This window comes from Aquarana catesbeiana, linkage group LG12 (assembly GCF_042186555.1).
Source record: "Aquarana catesbeiana isolate 2022-GZ linkage group LG12, ASM4218655v1, whole genome shotgun sequence".
Classification (NCBI taxonomy): domain Eukaryota; kingdom Metazoa; phylum Chordata; class Amphibia; order Anura; family Ranidae; genus Aquarana; species Aquarana catesbeiana.
The window spans coordinates 156,847,251-156,870,524 of record NC_133335.1 but is presented as its reverse complement, the minus strand read 5'-3'; the positions used below and the strand labels follow the sequence as shown (position 1 = coordinate 156,870,524).

The window sequence follows — 23,274 nt, the reverse complement described above, 5'->3', positions numbered from 1 at the left end:
TTTAGGACAGTGTGCAGAGGTTAGTAGGATGTAGGGCAGTGTGCAGAGGTCAGTAGGAGGTAGGACAGTGTGCAGAGGTCAGTAGGATGTAGGGCAGTGTGCAGAGGTCAGTAGGATGTAGGTTAGTGTACGGATGTCAGTATTAGGTAGAGCAGTGTACAGAGGTCAGCAGGATGTAGGGCAGAGGTCAGTATGATTTAGGGCAGTGTGCAAAGGTCAGTAGGATGTAGGGCAGTGTGCAGAGGTCAGAAGGATGTAGGGCAGTGTGCAAAGGTCAGTAGGATGTAGGGCAGTGTGCAGAGGTCAGTAGGATGTAGGGCAGTGTGCAGAGGTCAGTAGGATGTAGGGCAGTGTGCAGAGGTCAGTAGGATGTAGGGCAGTGTGCAGAGGTCAGTAGGATGTACGGCAGTGTGCAGAGGTCAGTAGGATGTAGGGCAGAGGTCAGTAGGATGTAGGGCAGTGTGGTGAGGTCACTAGTAGGTAGGTCAGTGTACAGATGTCAGTAGGATGTAGGGCAGTGTGCAGAGGTCAGTAGGAGGTAGGGCAGTGTGCAGAGGTCAGTAGGATGAAATGCAGTATATAGAGATCAACAGAGCAGAGAACCGGGGGTCAGTAGGGCGGAGGACGGGATCAGGAGGACACGATACTAGGGGGTCAGGAGGTCATGGGGCAGGGGGGGTCAGGTGAGAATGGTACTGGGGGTTTAGGAGGGCAGAGTACAGGAGGGTCAGGAGGGCATAGTACAAGGGGGTCAGGGGGGTATAGTATTGGGGCGACAGTAGGGCACGGAAATTATGGGGTCAGGAAACTATGGTACTGAGGGATCAGGAGGGCACGACACTGGGGGGGTCAGGAGGTCATGGAATTGGGGGTTCAAAAGTTTGGTATTGGGGACCAGGACAGAATAGTACTGTGTGGGGTCAGGAGGGTGCAAAAGTTGTTACGAGATGCAGAGTAGCACAGGGAAGCAGAATGTTCCAGAACTGATCCCCACCAACCCTCCACTCTCATACATCCCACAAGTGCCTTGGATGGATCAGAGAGGAGGCGGGGCAGTGGGAATGAGCTCACTACACGCAGGGCTCAGGGACAGAGCTTGGCCACGTTCGTACAAGAGCCAGAACTCACCCGAGCTATTCCGGAGGCTTTCCCAGCCCCCTAGCGATTCGTATGCAGGGGGCGGGGGCTGCAAGGATTGGCCGATTGCGCACCCGTGCCGCTCTGTAGTAAGTGCTGTGTCGGCGAGGCAAGGATGTCACCTGCTGGCAGTCGACAGGTAGCCCGCGATCGACAGGTTGCCGACCTGATCTAAACCAATCCATTGTAGCTCTAGCTGTATGTTTAGGGTTGTTGTCCTACTGTAAGATGAACCTCTGCCCCTGGAGCAGAGGTTCACCTTACAGTCTCAAGTCTTTTGCAGATTCTTAACAGGCTTTCTTCTAAGACTGCCCTGTCTCTTGCTCCATCCATCTTCCCATCAACTCTGACCAGCTTCCCTGTCCCTGCTGAAGAAAAGCATCCCCACAACATTGTGTGTTCAGGGTGATATGCAGTGTTCGTTTTGCTTTTAGTACAAAAAGTTAAATTTCGGTCTCATTTGACCAGAGCCCCTTCTTCACATGGGCTCAGTCAGTATATAAACCCCCTCTCTGCTCTAGGTATTCAGTTTAGTAGCAAGCAGTAATAGAAGTATCAAAAACACCATAGAGCGGGGTGTGTGCTGTGTCCGTCGATGAACAAAATGTTTGGGGGGCACACCCTAAAAGATGCATTAAAGATGGTGCAGCCATAAGACCATACACCAGAACAAAATATTACAGCGCACACATGCAAAAAAGACATTTACTTCCAGCAAGGCTAGTTTAAAACACCTAAACATTTTCAAAAAAAATTATCAAAAAATATGGGGATTTGGTCACACCATAATGCTATATGGTGCTAAGCCCACTTACTGCGACAAAGTACCCCATGATTAGTGGGTCCTACACTATCCATAGATTGGGAGATCCTGCTTCTCTGAACCATGAGAGCAATACACTCTTCTATATAGGAGAACTTTGAGGTTTCCACCCATGGCACAAGTGGACACTAATGAGAGGTACTTAATGAGGGAGTGGGGTGCTCCTCACCCAAAAGGATTTGGTCAGAATCCATACAATAGACAAACAAAATATTTGGGGAGCACACCTTAAAAGATGCATTAAAGATGGTGCAGCCATAAGACCATACATCAGAACAAAATATTACAGCGCACACATGCAAAAAAAGACATTTACCTCCAGGAAGGCTAGTTTAAAACACTTAAACATTTAAAAAAAAAAATTATCAAAAAAATATGGGGATTTGGTCACATCATATTGCTATATGGTGCTAAGCCCACTTACTGCGACAAAGTTTTTTTTTTTGATAGTTTTTTTGGCTAGGCCATTAAAACCAGTTACTGTAAAGCAGGATGGAGGCTCAGCCCTCATTATAACTGGTGCTCTTTGAGAAGTAGCTTACAAGGGACGTTTACGCCCACCAGAATGATCAGAAGACTTTTGCCCTCGGTCCTTCGCAGGCACCGCAGAAGAGGAAGGTGATGGCCCTACAGTGGCACTAGGACGACTGCGGCGTCTACCAGAGGAACCCGCAAGATTGCCACGAGCCTCAGTTACTTCCTGTTGAACTGAACCTGCTGAAGGGGCCAACGTTTGAAAAGAAAAACTACTAACCTGGTCAGCATTCACTCCAGAGTCAGACCCAGGTAACCCATTTTCCTGGATGGGGCTAGATTGGATCTTGGGTAGTTCGGACGTAACCCGAACCTTTACAGGAATCATACCTGCACAAGGAGACACAGGGCCCCCCGAAGTGGATGAACTCTGTCCCCCTTCTTTGGTACCCCCCAAAAGGTTCAATTGGTGGACCCCCTTGATGCTCATGAAGGAGGTCCATGAATCTGGAGACCAGCGAATATGTCCCCCCAACCCCAGCAATGGGTGAAGGCAGACCTTCATGCTGAAGGAGTCAAGTCAGTGGATCTGGAGAAGCCTGCACTAGGCTTGCCAGACCAAGATTGCTTGGAACTACACAGGGAAGACTTGAGAGATCTGTTTCCTTTTATCTGCAGTCCCGGGAGCCCGGAAGAATTTCTTATGGGCTGAGAAGGAAGGCCCCCCCCATCTGCAACGAGGCTTCTTCCCTTTCCCCCCTGTGACACCCTTAATGATGTCATCCAGGGTAGCTCCAATTAGGCGGTTGCCGTGAAGGGGCAGATCAGTGAGAGCTTTCCTAGAGGATTGGTCTGCCGACCAATTCTTAAGCCACAGCACACGTCTAATCACCACTGCTGAAACAGAAAGCTTGAACAGTACAGGAGCTGCATCCAAGGCTGCATCGCAAATATACTACTGCAGCCCATGGACCAACTGGTCCGCTGAATCAACATAAGCAGCAGGAACCTGCTCACTACCCAGGCCCTGGTGCAAAAGCTTGGCAAAAGTCTGCGACACCAGGGCCGAGGCCAAGCCCGGATGCAGTGCCGACCCAGCTGTAGTAAACATGCTGCGTGCCACAGCCTCCACTTTCCTGTCAGCCATTTCTTTTAAAGGATGAGGATTCCTCTACTGGGATCATGGTTGCTTTATTCAACCTGGAAACAGGAGGGTCCACCACTGGTGGGGTAGTCCATTTTTTTTAAAAGTGATTCTTCAAAGGGGTAGCGTACTGAGAAACGTTTGGGGACCACAAAGGGTGACTTTGGTTGTTCCCATTCCTTATAGGTAAACCTAACAAAATAAGGCAGATAAGGAAACACCTTTGGTGTGCGAGGTGACTTATGCGTACCAAAGAACACAGCCACATCTGTGGCTCTCTCAGCTGCATCCTCCATCTTTAAAGTCTCCCGCACCGCAGTAACAAGTGCATCCACCAGTGCTTTTTCACTCGCTGCTGAGACCATGGAGGACTCGTCCTCCATATCGGATGGGTCAGGGGGCGAGATATTGAACCTCCCTGGATGGGCCACGTCCCCTGCGGCATCACGCTCAAAATCAGATGAGACAGACTAAGCAGGGGAAAGCGGAAGACTCTTCCTCCTGGGTCTTTGCCCACATGCTACTTCCACCCGGGATACCAGTGACTCAAGGACCACCGTCAGCGCAACCATGGGAAGCTGGGGTTCCAAGGGACCTGCCACCTCCATGAGGGGATCAGTGGGTGAGATGTGACCCTGATGCTCCATAGGAAAGAAGACCCTGTAGTACAAAAGGAATCTTTGGCACCACCGATGGCCAGGGTACCTATCGGCAGAGAGGAAGATACACAAGGACCCCCAAAGACTCACCCTCCCAGCCAGAAGAGCGCTTAATTCGGACCCAGCAAACACCAATGATCGGCATCTATTTCATTCATCCCGGGCAGGAAGAGGAAGAGCCCTGGCATCTCCACGAGACTCCAGCCCTCTCCAGCGTCTCCTTAGACTAAGGAAAACTGACCGCCATGATGTCATCAGCTACACAAATATGGCCGCCGGCCGGAAACCAGCCACACCCAGGGAAAATGGCCACCGTGATGTCATCGGACCTTCCTAACATGGCCGGTCGTTTGATATGCTGAAGCATGCTGCCAGGATCCTCTCTGTGCCTTCAACATCGCTGCACCCTTTGCAAGGTGACCCCCCTTTGAAAAGGTACTGTACTCCACCAGGCCAGGTGAACATTTAAGGGGACACCGCTCTGCACCGATGCGCTCTCAGCACTTGGACCCCAAAACTGTACACTACCTCACACAGCAGGGCATGCACCTAGGGGTCTCCGCTGCATCCTCTGCACTGAAAAACCACCCCCAATACCGCCAGGGCAGGACACACACCACCCAGAAGGAGAATAGCGGGGGGAAACTCCCAGGGGTCCCTGCTGCCTGCCCTGGGACTCCCACAATCCGTGGTGGGAGGGGGAAGCCCAGCTTAACCAAGGGACTTAAGAATGGGAGAACGGATCCTGCAGGCAGGTCCGACCATCCCTGGAGGGTACTCGCGTCCACCCCAAACCGCACAGAAGAGGAGAGGGGGGACTGTACTTCCATGGTGCAGGTGACACTCCAGACAGAACTCCTCACACACCGAAGTGGGAGGGCTGTCCGCCAAGGGACTGCTGCGACTCGGACCAGAGCCCGTTCATATGCGACCCTGCGAGGCATTTAACTCGCAGGTCAGCCATTGAGGTTATGTCGCAGCCGACCTTGCACATAGCTGCTGTCTGCACGCGCTCGCTGGCTGGACTGGGGGCCCACTGGATCTATATTATCCAGCCCGTTGCCCAGCCTGGCAGTTGATCTGCAGATCTTCCAGGAGAAAATGCTTGGAAGAAAGACAAAAAGCAAAATTTGCTAGGACCAGCAAGGACTAGACTGACTAGACAGAAATAAACTGAATACCTAGAGCAGGGAGGGGGTTATATATTGACTGAGGAAAGCCCATGGGCTTAGCCAGTTGTTTTTTATTCTGCCTAGTCCTATTCCTGCGAGGCGATATATCCTAATGGTCAAGATTAAGGAGGCGATGTGTTTGTCTATGAATGAAAGAGCCAGATTTGTGGAGTGCACGACTAATAGTTGTCCTGTGGATCTCTGCAGTTCCTCCAGAGTTACCATGGGCCTCTTGGCTGCTTCTCTGAATAATGCTCTCCTTGCCCGGCCTGTCGGTTTATGTAGACGGCCATGTCTTGGTAGGTTTACGGTTGTGCCATACTCTTTCCATTTTTGGATGATGGATTGAACAGTGCTCCATGAGCTGTTCAAAGCTTGGGATACTTTTTTGGAATGCACGTTGGAATGCGAGCAATAATTCTAGGTACCGCATTTATGGTCAGTACTAAAATGATGAGCTTGATAATTTTGCAGGTGCATGCGCTTTTGAGGCCTAACACATTTGGTATCTATTTACTCGAAACACCCTCATCTTCTATTTTGTAGAAAAAAACAATCAATGTTTATATGCACTAAAAGTCATTCATTTTATAGATTTGATATACAGTTGCGCAAATATTGTGTACAATAAATAATGTCAACTATCATCTTTTAGTTCTACAGCAGCAGTCATTAAATGGCGGCCCGCGGTCCGGGCACGGACTGAGCGATGCTCTTGCCCGGACCGCCACACCACCAGTGTAGTAGCAGTCACTGGTTTGTTGGACTGCGGGTTTCCCAGCAATCAGTGACGTTTCGTGTGTGTGCGCCCCGCCTCCTGACTGCGGCTCTCGGTCCCGGTCTTCTGTCACAAGAGCGCCGGGCATGGTGTCATGTGCGTGCTGCGCCCCGCCCCCCTGCTACTTGCGGCTCCCTGTCTTCTGTCACAAGAGCGCCCGGCCGGGCGTGACTTCACGTGCGTGCTCCGCTCCGTCCCACCACCCTGCTACTCGCAGTTCACAGTTCCCAGCTCCCTGCACCCAGCTCCTGACTCTCACTTGCGAGATATATCTCGCAGCTTCCACCCCACTGCAGCTTGTGCTTGACTACTCCTGAGCTCAAGGTATGTGGGGAACATTTTTCCTAAGCTGCACACTGATGTCCATATTTTGTTAATGGGGCACACTGATAGGCATAATTTGTTGTGCCCATTAGAGTGCCCCTTTACATAAAATGTGCCCATCGGCATGCTACTTATTTTATGTTAAGGGGCACTCCGATGGGCATATTTTATTTTAAGATCAAATAAAATATGCCCATCAGAATGACTCTTAACATAAAATATGCACATCAGTGTGACCCTTAACCTAAAATAAGTAGCACTTTGATGGGCATATTTTATGTTAAGGGACACACTGAGGGCCATATTTTATTTCAAGAGCAACACTGATGGGCACATTTTATGTTAAGGGGCACGCAGATGGGCATATTTTGTTGTGCTCGTCAGCATGCCCCTTAACATAAAATGTGCCCATCAGCGCGCAAGCTTATTTTATGTTAAGGGTCATGCTGATGGGCATGTTTTATGTTAAGGGCACTCTGGTGGGCACAACAAAATATGGCCATCTGCGTGCCCCTTAACATAAAATGTGCCCATCAGTGTTGCTCTTAAAATAAAATATGTCCATCAGAGTGCCCCTTAACATAAAATAAGTAGCATGTTGATGGGCACATTTTATGTTAAGGCGCACTCTTATGGCCATATTTTATTCTAAGAGTAACACTGATGGGCATATTTATGTTAAGGGGCACGCAGATGGGCACATTTTGTTGTGCCCATTAGCATGCCCCTTATTTTATGTTGAGGGGCACTCTGATGGGCACATTTTGTTAAGGGGAAAGCTGATGGGCACAATTTATGTTAAAATGAAACACATGGGGACATCTGATGTAAGGGGGCACTGAGGGGAATGCCTGATGTAAGGTGGCCCTGTGATAGGGACACCTGATGTAAAGGGGCACTCTGGACACTTCTGATGTGGGAACACTTGATGTAAGGAGGCACTCTTATGGTGAGAACTACTCTAAGGGGGCACTCTGACAAGGACACCCTATGTAAGGGGGCACTGTAATGGGGGAACCTTATATAATGGAGCACTCTGATAGGGACAAATGGTGACTTGAGATTCGGACCTTGTCCCAAAGAACATTTTAGAGACCGGAGGGGGTTAAATAATTTTCTAACCAAAAATACAGATTTTATTGTGTGTGAAAAATGAAAAAAATGTTCCAGAGGGTAGGTTTATATTTGATTCTATAATAGTAGGTTGATGAGAACTAATAACAATTGTGGGGCTGAGAATTAACTAAAAGAAAAGTAAAAAACTGACAGTTTTACCCATTGGAGCCAATTACTGTAAAATTATCCTCACTGGTTGCTTTGACTGGCACAGACTGTACTTATTTTACACACAATAAAATTTGAAACGCTCTCTCCGCTTATTTTCTTTTAGCTGGAGGTCCTCTTTACAACGAGGATTTGTGTACAATTTTGAATTGATTGCATTTCATGAGCTTTCCCATCTCTGCAATCTTATCACCCCGCGAATGTCTTATTTTTGCAGCACATTCATTATTGAGAAACAGCCACCACAAGTGCTAAAAACACAGACTAAGTTTGCAGCAACAGTCCGGCTTCTGGTAGGTGGTAAACTGAATGTCCATATGAACCCACCTCAGGTCAAAGCCACCATTATCAGCGAAGTACAGGCCAAGGCTCTGCTGAAGAATGAAAACACACGCAAGTAACTATCTACATCAAATGTGTCTGTGTTTAAACTGCTTCATCCCTCAAAGTCCCTTTCTGTAATCCCTCTCTCCTAAGCTCATCTGTGCCTTCATATCCTTATTTGTGATGTCTCCTAATCTTATTTTACCTCAAATTTTTATATATATATATATATATATATATATATATATATATATATATGTGTGTGTATATATAATATATACACTGCTCAAAAAAATTAAAGGAACACTTTGAAAACACATCAGATCTCAATGGGGAAAAATATGCTGGATATCTATACTGGTATGAACTGGGTAATGTGTTAGGAACAAAAGGATGCCACATCGTTTGATGGAAATGAGAATTATCAACCTACAGAGAGGGCTGAATTCAAAGACACCCTGAAAATCAAAGTGAAAAAAATATGCAGCAGGCTAGTTCATTTTGCTGAAATTTCATTGCAGCAACTCAAAATGGTATGTTTGTTTGGCCCCCACGTGCTTATATGCATGCCTGAGGACATCTGGGTATGTTGCTAATAAGACGACGGATGGTGTCCTGGAGTATTTCCTCCCAGATCTGGGCCAGGGCATGGCCGAACTCCTGAACAGACTGAGGTGCAACCTGACGCTGTTGATTGGACTGAAACATAATGTCCCAGAGGTGTTCTATTGGATTTAGTTCAGATGAGCGTGGGGACCAGTCAGTGGTATCAATTCCTTCATCCTCCAGGAACTGGCTGCATACTCTCGCCACATGAGGCCAGGCATTATCATGCATTGTCATGACATTCTCCACGGCTTCTCCAGACCTTTTCACGTCTGTCACATGTGCTCAGTGAACTTGCTCTCATCTGTGAAAAGCACAGGGCACCAGTGGCGGACCTGCCAATTCTGGTGTTCAATGGCAAATGCCAATTAAGCTTCACTGTGCCGGCCAGTGAGCACATGGCCCACTAGAGGACGTCGGCCCTCAGGCCACCCTCATGATGTCTGTTTCTGATTGGTCAGAGACATTCATACAAGTGGCCTGCTGTAGGTCATTTTCTAGGGCTCTGGCAGTGCTCATCCTGTTCCTCATTGCACAAAGGAGCAGGCACCAGTCCTGCTGATGAGTTAAGGACCTTCTACAGGCCTGTCCAGCTCTCCTAGAGTAACTGCCTGTTTTCTGGAATCTCCTCCATGCTTTGTGCTGGGAGACACCACAAACCTTCTGGCAATGGCAGTATTGATGTGGCATACTGGAGGAGTTGGACTGCCTGTGCAATCTCTATATGGTCCAGGTATCGCCTCATGCTACCAGTAATGACACTGACCCTAGCCAAATGCAAAACTAGTGAAAAACAGTCAGAAAAGATGAGTATTTTTGGGGTGTCTTTGAATTCTGCCTTCTGTAGGTTGATAATTTCCATTTCCATCAAACAATGTGGCATCCTTTTCCTAACACATTACTCAGTCCATAATCAGTATAGATATCCAGCATGACATTTTTCCTCATTGAGATCTGAACTGTTTTCAAAGTGTTCCTTTTTTTTTTTTAGCAATGTATATACACACCATGCCTGATTTCTCCCTTTATATTGCCTATCCCATCCTTCTCTTAGTTGTGCTATAATATACCTTGTTCTTTTTATTTTTTTTGTTCTGTGCCTCAGTATTCCTGCTACCTTCTTCCCCTAATCTCACCTGTGCATCAGTATTCCTGTCACTTGTCTTCCTAATCTTGCCGGTGAATCGTTTTTGTTTGTGCAGCCTGATTCTACCTAATTTCTCGTGCTCGTCACTGCCTTTACCTGTTTTACTTTATTCATTTTCCAGATGTTCATGTTTGACCTTAGGTGTGGAATGTAGTGTTCTGCCAGACCAGGATGAATTTTGGTGTATCACTATATTGTGCTGTAACTTCTTTTGCTGACCTTTATTCCTTTGTGTTACAGTGAGAGCAGTGGAGAGATCTTAAACAACTGCTGTGTAATGGAGTACCATCAGGCTACTGGAACACTCAGCGCCCACTTCAGAAATATGGTAGTTTCTAACTGTTGCTTTCTTGCTGAAATATAAACATCATTGATGAACAGTGACTCATATGTCTCATGTTGTTTCCATACAGTGCATCCAGAAAAGTATTCACAGCGCTTCACTTTTTCCACATTTTGTTATGTTAGAGCCTTATTCCAAAATTGATTCAATTCATTATTTTCTCAAAATTCTACAAACAATACCCCATAATGACAATAATGAAAGAAGTCTGAAATCTCTGCAAATTTATTAAAAATAAAAAACGGAAATATCACATGTACATAAGTATTCACAGCCTTTGCCAGTAAACTCAAAATTAAGCTCAGGTGCATTCTGTTTCCACTGATCATCCTTGAGCTGTTTCTACAACTTCCCTGGAGTCCATCTGTGGTAAATTCAGTTGACTGAAGTGCATGTCAGAGCACAAACCAAGCCATAAAGTCCAAGGTATTGTCTGTAAACCTCCAAGACAGGATTGTATCGAGGCACAGATCTGGGGAAGGGTACAGAAAAATTTCTGCAACCTTAAAGGTCCCAGTGAGCACAGCGGCCTCCATCTGTAAATGGAAGAAGTTTGGAACCACCAGGACTCTTCCTAGAGCAGGCCACCCAACCAAATTGAGTGATCAGGGGAGAAGGACCTTAGTCGGGGGGGTGACCAAGAACCCAATGGTCACTCTGACAGAGCTTCAGCATTTCTGTGGAGAGAGGAGTACCTTCCAGGAGCACAACCTGTATGGTAGAGTGGCCAGGCGGAAGCCACTCTTTAGTAAAAGGTATATGGCAGCCCACCTGGAGTTTGCCAAAAGGCACCTGAAGGACTCTCAGACCATGAGAAACAAAATTCTCCGGTCTGATGAAACAAAGATTAAACTCTTTGGCCTGAATGGCAAGCCTCATGTCTGGAGGAAACCAGGCACCGCTCATCACCTGGCCAATACAGTAAAGCATGGTGATGGCAGCATCATGCTGTAGAGATGTTTTTCAGTGTCAGGAACTAGTAGACTAGTGAGGATCGAGAGAAAGATGAATGCAGAAATGTACCGAGACATCCTTGATGAAAACCTGCTTCAGAGTGCTCTGGACCTCAGACTGGGGCAAAGGTTGATCTTCCAACAGGACAACGACCCTAAGCACACGGCCAAGATAACAAAGGAGTGGCTAGGTGACAACCCTGTGAGTGTCCTTGAATGGCCCAGCCAAAGCCCAGAACCCGATTGAACATCTCTGGAGAGATCTGAAAATGGCTGTGCACCGCCGCTCCCCATCCAACCTAATGGAGCTTGAAAGGTCCTGCAAAGAAGAATGGGAGAAACTGCCCAAAAATAGGTGTGCCAAGCTTGTAGCATCATACTCAAAAAGATATGAGGCTATAATTTGTGCCAAAGGTGCTTCAACAAAGTATTGAGCAAAGGCTGTGAATATTTTAGCACGTGATTTTCCTTCTTTTTTTTTTTTTTTTTTTTAAATAAATTTGCAAAGATTTCAAACAAACTTCTTTCATGTTGTCATTATGGGGTATTGTTTGTAGAATTTCGAAGAAAATAATTAATTTAATCCATTTTGGAATAAGGCTGTAACAGAACAAAATGTGGAAAAAGTGAAGCGCTGTGAATACCTTCTGGATGCGCTGTAAGCCTCTAAGCTGTTTTTCACCCCTAGTCTGTCTAAACACTCACTGTGTTGTACACTTTCCATAAGTATAGAGTTTTGCAGTGGGCATCTGATTTATATTGTCACACTTACCCCCAAAGGAGCAGCTGCTTCTCACCTGGCTGCATGGGGAGTATTTATTGCAGATATATTTTTAAAACTCCAATGGCCAAAGAGATATGGACAACAGTAAAGACACAGCAAATGGTTAAACAATAGCAAGACATATACTGCAAGTGGGTGAACAGTAGCAAGAAATGTACTGTGGAAAGCAAAGAATTGGCATAGAGACAACTAACTCCTCCTAAACACTATATTGGGGCAATCCTAACTAAAGAGCGTTAAGCCACCATAACAGTTCAGCAGTCTGTAATATACCCTGTCTCTTTTGCAGGTCAGCTTGTTAGTGCCCAACTCTTATGTTGGAGTGCTCAGGACAATGTCCCTCCGAGCACTGATAAAGGCTCTGGCTCTGTGATGCTTGAAGACAACACTGTTCCTCTTTGTTGAGGTATAGTGGCGTTTGACCAACTCCTGTGGTAGCAGGTGATCTCCCTCTGTTTCCTGTTAGTAGCACACCTGGTCAGGGAATGCGGTGTCCTCCCCCCAGGTAAAGTGCTTCGTCAGCATCTGTGGTGCTCTTAGGTGTTCCAGAATGTCTGCAGCTGCTCTTCTCTCCCTCTCAGGTGCTGAGGTGAGCGGCCTGCTGGAAACCTGAAGCGCACTCTGTTCCTCTGAACATCCTTCACACACTCCTCCTCTCTACCCAAGAACAACAACCACACCACCTCTTTGTCTGCTCAGAGCTCCCACGAATATGGGATCTGTAGTTTCTTTACTCAGTCCATTAAACCAGCCTTGCCTCATATTTGACCCAGTTGCAACACCACTATGCAGAAGCAACATGTCTTCAGTAAGACACAGAAAGGACAGTCCTACTATTTTGGTAACCTCAGCCCATACTCCCCTAGTAGTTTTGGGGGCAATTACTTGGTATCTCCAAGTAAGAAGGACCTAATGCCAGTAATCTGGGATCCCTATAGTTATAGGGCCGTCTTCATTGGAGGCTTCTTCAGCTTCATTGGGTGAGATTGAGCCCTCTTCCATGTCCACTCTGGACTTTTTAACTGTTTGTCCTCAGCCGCTGGAGCATTCGGACTGCAGAAACTCTAAGCATGCCTCGGTGCCATTTCCTGCAGAATCTGTCTGTGATCCTTCTGAGCCCCTGAATCAAACTGGGCCTGACTCCGTTACAGAATCCCAACAGTCTATATCTCTGAAGAGACTGTTTTATAGGCACCGCAGTCTTCTGTAATTTACTCAGAGGGTAAAAAAAGTGATTTCTTCCCCAGGATGTTTAGTGTGCCAGGGTGTCCCCATACCCAGTTCTTAAGTCTCGTACCCCAGAACAGTTGATACCCACTTAGTTGAGGGTTGTGTGAGTTGGCTTCCTTACCTAGACTTCGATGGACATAATTAGGTGCTGCAGGACTTTCACCTTTTTGAAAGGTTTGGCTTGGTCCCTCCACTGAGTGACATTGACAGTACTACCCTCAACCCAATTAGGAATAAGGAAAAAGTTTTCACACCTGGGTGAGCCTGTTGGAGGATTCTGTGTTTCCCTGGATTGTTAGAATGTGGTACACTCTTGGATTCTGCTGTTGGGGATAGATTATGTCCTCAGGCTTTTGTGGGGTCTGATCACCTGGAGATAGGTCATCATTTTGTGGCTGATCTGCAACCTCTTGAGGAAGGTCCTATAGAGATCCCTTTCTTGGTTTTGTCCTTAAGCAGATGAATATTCTTGGCAGTATGGCTAGGGTTTCTACCCCTATCTCCATGGCTCTGGATGCTTCACTGTACCAGGGCTGGTCAGTAGATTGTTTGAACTGTGTTCTGAATCAAGGTTGGGCAGGTCCTGCAGAGTTCCTCTGTCAGGCCCCAGAGGCACCTTTACCTTTGGGTGTAGATAGGTTTTTGCTCTCCCTCATATTTTCTAGTGTACATGTACACCAGTCTGGTGTTGTGAAATACCTTCATTCCTGCCTACCCTTGTAGGGGTACCTCTCGTGCACCTCCTTCCTTCAGCCGGGCTGACTTCACAGTAGGAAACCTTTTATTTTATATCCATCTTAGGGGTCATTTAGCTATCCTTGTTGTATATTATGCTGTGATAATTCTCATATTCCTTGGATATCACTTTTACAAGATTGGTTATTTAGCCATACAACCTTAATCGTATCATGAAACCTTTCTTCCTGTATCCTGACAGTTGGGAATGTAGGACTTCGGTCTTCACGTGTAGACTTGCTGGTCTTCTCTTAAAGACCTTTTTTTGTCCAAGATTCCCTCTGGAGACTTTGTTCTTTTCTCTTGATCACATCATGTTGTTGGTCTATTTCTTCCTTATCAGGTAGGTATGTTGTTACGCAATAGCAAAAGGGCGCATTACCAAATAAGACTTTTATTCCAGGTAAAAACAACAATGGTTGTACTCACATACAAATGTAGTATAAAATGTCACAGCACAGGCTGATGCAGACAGTCACCCTCAGGTCAGATGTAAAGAACCGGTAGAAATTCCGGTAGGAATGGCTGATGCGTTTCAAGGGAGAACCCTCTTCCTCAGAGCCAAAGTGGACAAGAGGAAGAGGGTTCTCCCTCGATACACGTCAGCCATTCCTAACACCACCTGGTCTTCCAGAAGTACCGGTTACTTACATCTGACCAGAGGGTGCCTGTCTACATCAGCCTGTGCTGTGACATGCTTTTACACTACATTTGTATGTGAATAGAACCATTGTTGTTTCTATGTGGAATACAAGTCCGTTTTGGTAATGCACTAGATCAGTGCCCCCTTCTTTTGCTATTGTTTTACAGTTTTTTAAAGGATACCCATTGTCCTAAGGAAGGCCATTGGCGTAGAAAGAAGTTACCTCTGCATCCCCAAGCCCACTACTCGAGCGCAGGAGAATTACTTTTAGGTTTGTTGTTTCACCTGTTTTGGTTGGTTTTTGGTATCACAGCCTCTCGCTGGTACAGGCTCAGTTCCCCTTGGTGATCTCTTCTCTCCTGGTCTTGAGCATCATTTTAATCCTCTGTGGCCTTCCCTTGATCGTTGGCAGATTTTTGTGTCTCTTGCAGGGGAACTGACCTCATCTGGTTCAGATTTGGTATTGGTCCTTCAGGTAGTCCTGAGTTGCAGATGGCTCCTAGTTTCTTCTTCGATCTTTCAGTGGCTGTTGCCCACCCCTCAGTTGTACTACTTTTGGACTGTTTCTAAATTCCTGTGTCCCCCAATGGACAAGCAATAAAGAAGGAATTTTGTACTTACAGTTGGAAGTAATTTCCATGGACAAAACCTCAGTTGTATGGAGGAAAACAATTACTCCAACATCAAAACTTAACTTTGCTCCTAAGCACTCATAAATATATAATTGTATAATTGAGGCTTATTAGTCATTTAATGGAAACATCATTGTCTTAATAATTGTGGATATTTGGGATCCACATAATATTAAAAAAACGCAGACTCCCTGTTCTAAAAAATATATATATTTGTGCTATTTATATTCAAATGAATAGAATGATTAAAGTATGCACCATGCTTCTTATTTTGCAGCTAAACACAATGAAATAAAACAAATGTAATGAAATTAATGTTTGTGTGACTTTTTTTTTTTAATTTTCTTTATGCAGTCTCTAAAGCGGATTAAGCGGTCTGACAGGCGGGGGGCAGAGTCCGTAACAGAGGAGAAATTTACCATCCTATTTGAGTCTCAGTTCAGTGTAGGTGGAAATGAACTAGTTTTCCAGGTCAAGGTAAGTACTCAGTGGTGCTTGTGAGACTGCCTTGTGTCATTTAAGAATGACTATGCAACACTGAAAACTTTATCCATGGTGCAGTTTATTCTGATGCTTTCCAGTACCAAAGCTCTAGCCACTGTAGTCTGAGTAGAACTTGAATTGTAGTATTGGCATTTGTGGGAATTCGGAGGAAACCTGGGGGAGTCCTTTTTATAGTAATGTACTTTAAAAGAAAGCACACGCCATCGTGGTTCGATAGATTGCTTTCTATAAAAATGAACGTTCTTCCAAGAATCCTGTACTTGTTTCGCACTTTACCAGTGGCACTCAAAAGAACATATCTGTTGTTATTTCAAGAAGAGCTTTTACAGTATGTATGGGGTGACAAGAGGCCCAGAGTGAACAGGCACACACTCTTTATACCTAAACAGAAGGGAGGTCTTGGACTCCCTGACCTGCAAAAATACTTCTATGCGGCCCAATTGGCCAAACTCACTTAATTCTACTTTAAACAACCCCAAACAATCTGGATGGCTATAGAATCAAATTCCTGCCATCCCAAACTAATCTCGCATATGATGTGGTTACCTTTCTTTATCCTTAGGTATTTGGGATAGACTGGTAAGAACCCAAAAATTTAAGTCCTCCACAATCCACTAGCCCCTCTTTTGCGAAATGGAGAGTTCACCCCGGGTCTCACCCCCTCTGTGTTTGAATGGTGGTCAAATAAAGGTCTTTTGTGAATTGCAGATCTCTGCGATCACAAGGGGATGCTATCAAAACAATTGCTGATAGAAAAATACCAACTAGCGGACTGAGCTTTTTAGATACAACCAAATCTATTATTATATGCAGACCCTTTCACAAAAAGGGGACCTTACAACTATGTCACCCATGGAAAATTGTGGAATGGCATTCGTTGGCACAGACTGCTTTCAGGTCACTGATTAACACATCAATAATCAAAGCAAATTACAAGGTTTTATTAAGCTGGTATTTGGTGCCGACCAGACTGGCCACTTTTCTGCCCAAGGCATCTTCAAAGTGCTTTCGGGGCTGTGGTCAGGAAGGGACGGTTTATCATATCTAGTGGTAATGCCCCAAAGTTCGGAGATTTTGGATCAGAGTCTATAACTTTATATACTCCCTCACTCCTTCTTTCTCAGAGACTCTGGTATTGTTGGGCGGCACGCCGCTCCGTAATTTGGGGGGGCGGGTTATCCCAGAATATCTGCTGGGGTGTCCTGCTTCCCCTGGCGCTGGGTGCGTGCCCTAGAGCCCTTATTATATAATGGTTATAGGATCACAGGTTATGGTATGAAGCTCAACACGGATGGCCTATCCCATAAAAGGTTGAGAGATTTTATATACAAGATGCAAATTGAGGAAAAGAAGACAATATGGAAAGTGTCATCCCCCTCTTCTGAGAGGGAAGCGGGTTATCTATGATTATAAGGAATGTTTCTCCGTTTGTAAAATCATACACTGTTAAAATCAATGCAACGGTCCTTACTTTGTATTGTGAAAAACTTGCATAAAAATCATTGAAAGATAAAAGAAAGCACACAGCTTGTATAACAGGTTTGTATGTTAACTACACACATGATTTAATGAGAGCATTTGTTTTTTCCATTACAATGCACTTTAAAAATTGCCCAAATCTCTCAGCATTTCACTGTGCAGGATCACTGCACTACCCCATTCCCCCCCACTAAAAATGATAACATAAATTACCAGCTGCTGCTAGCATCAATCATGTGTTACTACATGCACAAACAAAGAAATCGACGAGAAGGATGCTGTTCTGCAATTCAAATATCAAACAAATGCATGAATATATAACCAAAAATGACAAAGTGCTAAAGTTCAATAATCCACAATAAATATATCTAAGTCATAAATTTTATATACGGTATATATATATATATATATATATATATATATATATATATATATATATATATATATATATGTGTGTGTGTGTGTGTCTTTTGCACCACACAATCACTGAATATAGTTCATACACTTGTGGTTAATCTTGTACTCTCACACGGTGAATTGTGCCCACATCGCCAGTGTTTTGCCTCCACTATAATTATTCACACATGCTCACCTTTGTGCTCACTATGCCCTCCCCAACATATGACCCAAGTACTTTAGGTTATAAAGCACTTGGATACATATATAGGTGGGCATATAATGATTGTTGCTCCCTCTTGCTTTCCTTGGTCACCTCCAGCAATAAATTGGGTATGTTCCCCTTTAAGAGGTTGGGGTCCCGCTGCTAGATGCTCATTCACCGTAACTCCACATCATCGAAATAAGGAGTAGAGAGAATTACTCTCAGTGATACCAGAAATGAACTTTAGCCCTTTCCTGATTGTAAAGCTTTTTTGTCCATGTCTGATGAAACAAGCACTTCTTTTTGCACTGGAAAGAACCCTAAATGTCCACAGTTCAATCCCATCTCCTGTGCAGGAGGATAGTACAGGATTCACCACAATGTATGAACTTTATTCACTGATTGAAAGAGACTTGTATATAATTTATGGTTTAGATATACAGCAGGTAAAATAAGTATTAATAACACGTCAACATTTTTCTAGGTAAATATATTTCTAAAGGTGCTATTGACATTTTCACCACATCAGTAACAACCCATGCAATCCATACATACAAAGAAACCAAAACAAATAAGTTCAGAAATTAAGTTTATGGATAATAAAATGGAATGAAACAGGGAAAAAGTATTGAACATGCTAAATGAAATGTATTGAATACTTAGTACAAAATCCTTTGTTGGTAATGACAGCTTCAAGACGCCTCCTGTATTGAGAAACTAGTTGCATGCATTGTTCTGGTGTGATTTTGGCCCATTCTTCCACACCAACAGTCTTCAAATCCTGAAGGTTCTTTGGGCCTCTTCTATGAACTCTGATCTTTAGTTCTTTCCATAGATTTTCTATTGGATTCTAGTCAGGTGCTTGGCTGGGCAGCTAGCATTCTAGCAGCTTTTTTTTCTTTCTTTAAAACCAATTGAGAGTTTCCTTGGCTTTGTGTTTGGGATCATTATCTTGCTGAAATGTCCACCCTCGTTTTATTTTCATCATCCTGGTAGATGGCAGTAGATTTCTTTTTTTGTCTTGGTACATTTTTCGATTCATCCTTTCTTCAATGATATCAAGTTTGCCAATACCGTATCAGACATACCAACCTGACAAAACTCATGTCAGGGAGGTGGCAAACTAATTTCAGGGAGGTGGCGCGGCCGCCGTCCCCCCCCCCCCCCCAATTTAACACATCTAGAGGATGATCGAATGAAATGGAATCAAGTATACACAGGTTTACTTCTTCTGAGAGATATTAAAGGAACACACTAACCACCATGACCACTTCAGTAATTTGAAGTGGTCAAGGTGGTAGGAGTCAGTATGTGGGATGGCATGAATATACTAAGGTGGTCTAATCATTGGCTTCTGTCTACACGGAGGGCTACACAGAGATCAAAATTTGGCCGTACCCTGCTAAATTGAATTTTGATGTGTGTGTACCCAACTTTACCAAATTCCTTGCTTCAGCTGGCTTCTTCCAGTGCTGACTGGTTCCCCACAGCGCCTGTGTATGTTTTACTGATTATGGTCACATCCCATAGTCAGAAAGAATAGAGTCTTTCATTTACCTGTTCCTGGAAACAGGTAAGTGAAAGACTCTATTCTCCCCTTTCCTTCCTCCCCCACACCTCAAGATTGGATTTTTATTTTTTTTAATCCTGGAGCTGGGCTGTATTATGGAACCACATCATTTGCTGTTATTGCTCAAATTCCTGAATATGTTAGGAATATACTGGGACTTTTCAGGTGCTACAGAGATATTCTACAAACACAGAATGATTTTGTGAAATGCATCCACCTGAAAAGTCCCATTATTTTCCTAACACATTCAGAAATTTTACTTTCAGTTTCACCATACATGTCCTGCTGAGGTACAGGACAAGTTTTCAGCACAGATTCATACAGCGTTGAAGGCAGAACAATTGGGACTCACAGGAGAAGAATGTCATCTGTTATCCAGCCTGTATCTTGCCTTGGGGAGAGCTCCGGTGACTGTGTTCTTCTGCTTGCTCTGTCCTCCATGGGGAGGAAGGGAGAGGGTGCTGACAGGAACACAAGACAAGGAGAGATCGAGCTTCTCCTTTCTGGACATTACTCTGCAATGCTCTCAAGCCACTCCTCCTTATCCATGGACCCGAGGGGAGGGGGTGTGTTATCTGAACAGTGGCATGTCCAGGCTCGTGGTGTGACACTCTCCTCCTCTCTTGCTCGCTCAGCCGTGTGACAGGCTCAGTGTCCAGTCCGCACTAGTTGTCAGTGCTGTGCTGACATTTCACATCCTTGGCTCCTCTCCTCTCTCCGCGCTGAAAATTCAGAGCTTCTCCAGAGCCAACGAGAGAGGAGAGGTGTGGATTGAAGGCAGAGGAACCAACCAGGATCGGAAGATTATACTACAGCAGACAGCCTGACACCGCCCCCACCCTCTCCCTGAGGATCGGCCCTGCCAGGAGATCGCAGGGCACTCACGGGTGTCCGGGAGCCGCTCCTGAAATGCGGGAGTCTCCCGCACCTCGCGGGAGACTTGAGATGTCTGCCGTATGCTGAAAAACAGCCCCACACCATGATGTTTCCACCTCCAAACTTCACTGTTGGTATGGTGTTTTTAGGGTGATGTGCAGTGCCATTTGACCTCCAAACATGGTGTGTATCATGGCATCCAAAGAGTTCAATTTTGGTCTTGTCTGACCAGGCTATATTCTCCCAGTATTTACAGGCTTGTCTAAATGTTGTGCAGCAAACTTTATACAAGCTTCAGCTTGCTTTTTCTTTAGTAATGGAGTCTTGCGTGCATACAGAGCGTGCATACAGGCATTGGCGGTTGAGTGCATTACTTATTGTTTTGTTTAGAACAATTGTACTTGCTAATTCCAGGCCTTTCTGAAGCTCTCCACAAGTGGTCTGAACTTATTTGTTTTGGTTTCTTTGTATGTATGGATTGCATGGATTGTTACCGACATGTGGTCAAAATTTCATGTCAATTTCAAAATTTCATGTCAATAGCACCTTTAGAAATATATTTACCTAAAAAAATGACGTGGTGACATGTTCAATACCTATTTTACCCACTGTATTTATTGTGGATTGTTGAACTTTAGTACACTGATTAGGTCATCCCCTGTTGTAAACAAAAAGAGAGAGCGAGTGCTACGCAATGTAGAAAATCCTGATTGTATTTTAATGCTGCCCCTCCGTATCTGTCTGAAACCTGCATTGCAGGTGATCTGAGTAGGTTGATATCAATATGGATTTGAGTACTTATGTAAAATACATTTAATACTTTTAAACTACTTCGCCTTTTTTGGACTTCCTACATACGTCCAGAGAGTTCAGCCCCGTATACACGGGCCAAATGTCGGGAGGCATTGGCCCGTAAAATAAGAAAACGGGCCGTGTGTATGTCGGTCTGTATGACAGAAGTTGGCCGAGCATGTTGGAAAACCAGCAGCCGACCTACTCCTGATGAGCACTCTCCGCCAATGGCAGAGAGCGCTGATCGGAGTGTTCTGGCAGGGGGGCTGCCCCCCTGTCAGAACATAACAGCTCAGCAGGGGAGATCGCTATACTAACTTTGCATAGTTACAGTGCATACGGAAAGTATTCACAGTGCTTCACTTTTTCCACATTTTGTTATGTTACAGCCTTATTCCAAAATGGATTAAATTCATTATTAAATCTTTGCAAATTTATTAAAAATAAAAAGCGGAAAAATTATATGTACAGAAGTATTCACAGCCTTTTCCATGACACTCAAAATTGAGCTCAAGTGCATCCTGTTTCCACTGATCATCCTTGAGATGTTTCTACAGCTTAATTGGAGTCCACCTGTGGTAAATTCAGTTGATTTGAGATGATTTGGAAAGGCACACAACTGTCTATATAAGTCCCACAGTTAACAGTGCATGTCAGAGCACAAACCAAGCCTTGAGGTCCAAGGAATTGTCTGTAGACCTCCGAGAAAGGATCGTATCGAGGCACAGATCTGGGGAAGGGAACAGAGAAATCTCTGCAGCTTTGAAGGTTCCCGATGAGCACGGTGACCTCCATTATCCGTAAATGGTAGAAGTTTGGAACCACCAGGACTCTTCCTAGAGTGGACAGCCTGGCCAAACTGAGCTATCGGGGGGAAAGAGGCCTTAGTTAGGGAGATGGCCAAGAACCCGATGGTCACTCTGACAGAGCTCCAATGTTTCTCTGTGGAGAGAGGAGACCCTTCCAGAAGAACAATCATCTCTGCAGCACTCCACCAATCAGGCCTACATGGTAGAGTGGCCAGACGGAAGCCACTGCTCAGTAAAAGGCACATGACAGCCCACCTGGAGCTTGCCAAAAGGCACCTGAAGGACACTCAGACCATAAGAAACAAAATTCTCTGGTCTGATGAAACAAACATTGAACTCTTTGGCCTTAATGGCAAGCATCATGTCTGGAGGAAACCAGGCACCGCTCATCACCCGGCCAATACTATCACTATAGTGAAGCATGGCGGTGGCAGCATCATGCTGTGGGGAAGTTTTTCAGCGGCAGGAACTAGAAGACTAGTCAGGATTGAGTGAAAGATGAATGCAGTAATGTACAGAGACATCCTTGATGAAAACCTGCTCCAGAGCGTTCTGGACTTCAGACTGGACAACTCTGTATGTCCTTGAGTGGCCCAGTCAGAGCACAGACTTGAACCTGTTTGAACATCTCTGGAGAGATCTGAAAATGGCTGTGCACCAGCGCTCCCCAACCAACCTGATGGAGCTTGAGAGGTCCTGCAAAGAAGAATGAGAGAAACTGTCCATAAATAGGTGTGCTAAGGTTGTAGCATCAAAAGACACGAGGCTGTAATTGGTGCCAAAGGTGCTTCAACAAAGTGTTTTTTTTTTTTTTTTTTTTCTTGTTTTGCTTTTGCTTTTTTCTCGAACATCATGGGACACAGATCCTCAGTAATTACTGATGGTTTATATAGGTATCACTGGTGATTGGACACTGGCACACCCTAACCAGGAAGTTCAACCCCCTGTATAATCCCTCCCCTTGCAGGGATACCTCAGTTTTTACGCCAGTGTCTTAGATGTCCTGTGCTGAGCTCCAAAGGGATTATCCTATACTGGGGCAAGCCAGGCAAACCGGATCCATTCCAAAGTGTCTTTTCTAGGCCGAATTGGATGGTACCCAGGCCTCGTGTCCGAAGAAACGAGATTTTACCTGTAACCCTTCTCTTTTTGGAGAGCTGGACCCCGCATTTAAGAAAATGTTTTTTCTAGCCTAATTTCTAGCCGGGTGCTTCACAGGGCCAGAACTGTGGATCCCCCTATTCGTAGGGGGCCCCAGTCTCTGACGTTTTTTTCAAACGGAGCCCACCGTGAGAGGTGAAGATTGCGTCTGTGTACCAGAACCCTGCGGCTGGATAAGCTAAGAGGAGATTCCACAGAATTTTTTAATTCTAGTAGGTTTTCTCCTTTAAGGTAAATGCATGCTATGCCTATTGTGACCACCGGGGGCTGCCAAGAGCACATACCTTCTC

General features: G+C 45.1%; 1 protein-coding gene across 3 annotated transcripts in view; it reads left to right on the top strand.

Moving 5' to 3' along the window:
- LOC141113182 (signal transducer and activator of transcription 5B) overlaps positions 1–23,274 on the top strand; it is a 579,035-nt gene that overhangs the window by 497,922 nt on the left and 57,839 nt on the right. For all 3 annotated transcript variants that reach the window (XM_073606118.1, XM_073606117.1, XM_073606119.1), the window contains 3 exons: positions 8,013–8,192; positions 10,113–10,200; positions 15,547–15,669. In XM_073606118.1, the coding sequence (XP_073462219.1) occupies positions 8,013–8,192; positions 10,113–10,200; positions 15,547–15,669 (391 nt within the window). The remainder of the gene's footprint in view (positions 1–8,012; positions 8,193–10,112; positions 10,201–15,546; positions 15,670–23,274) is intronic.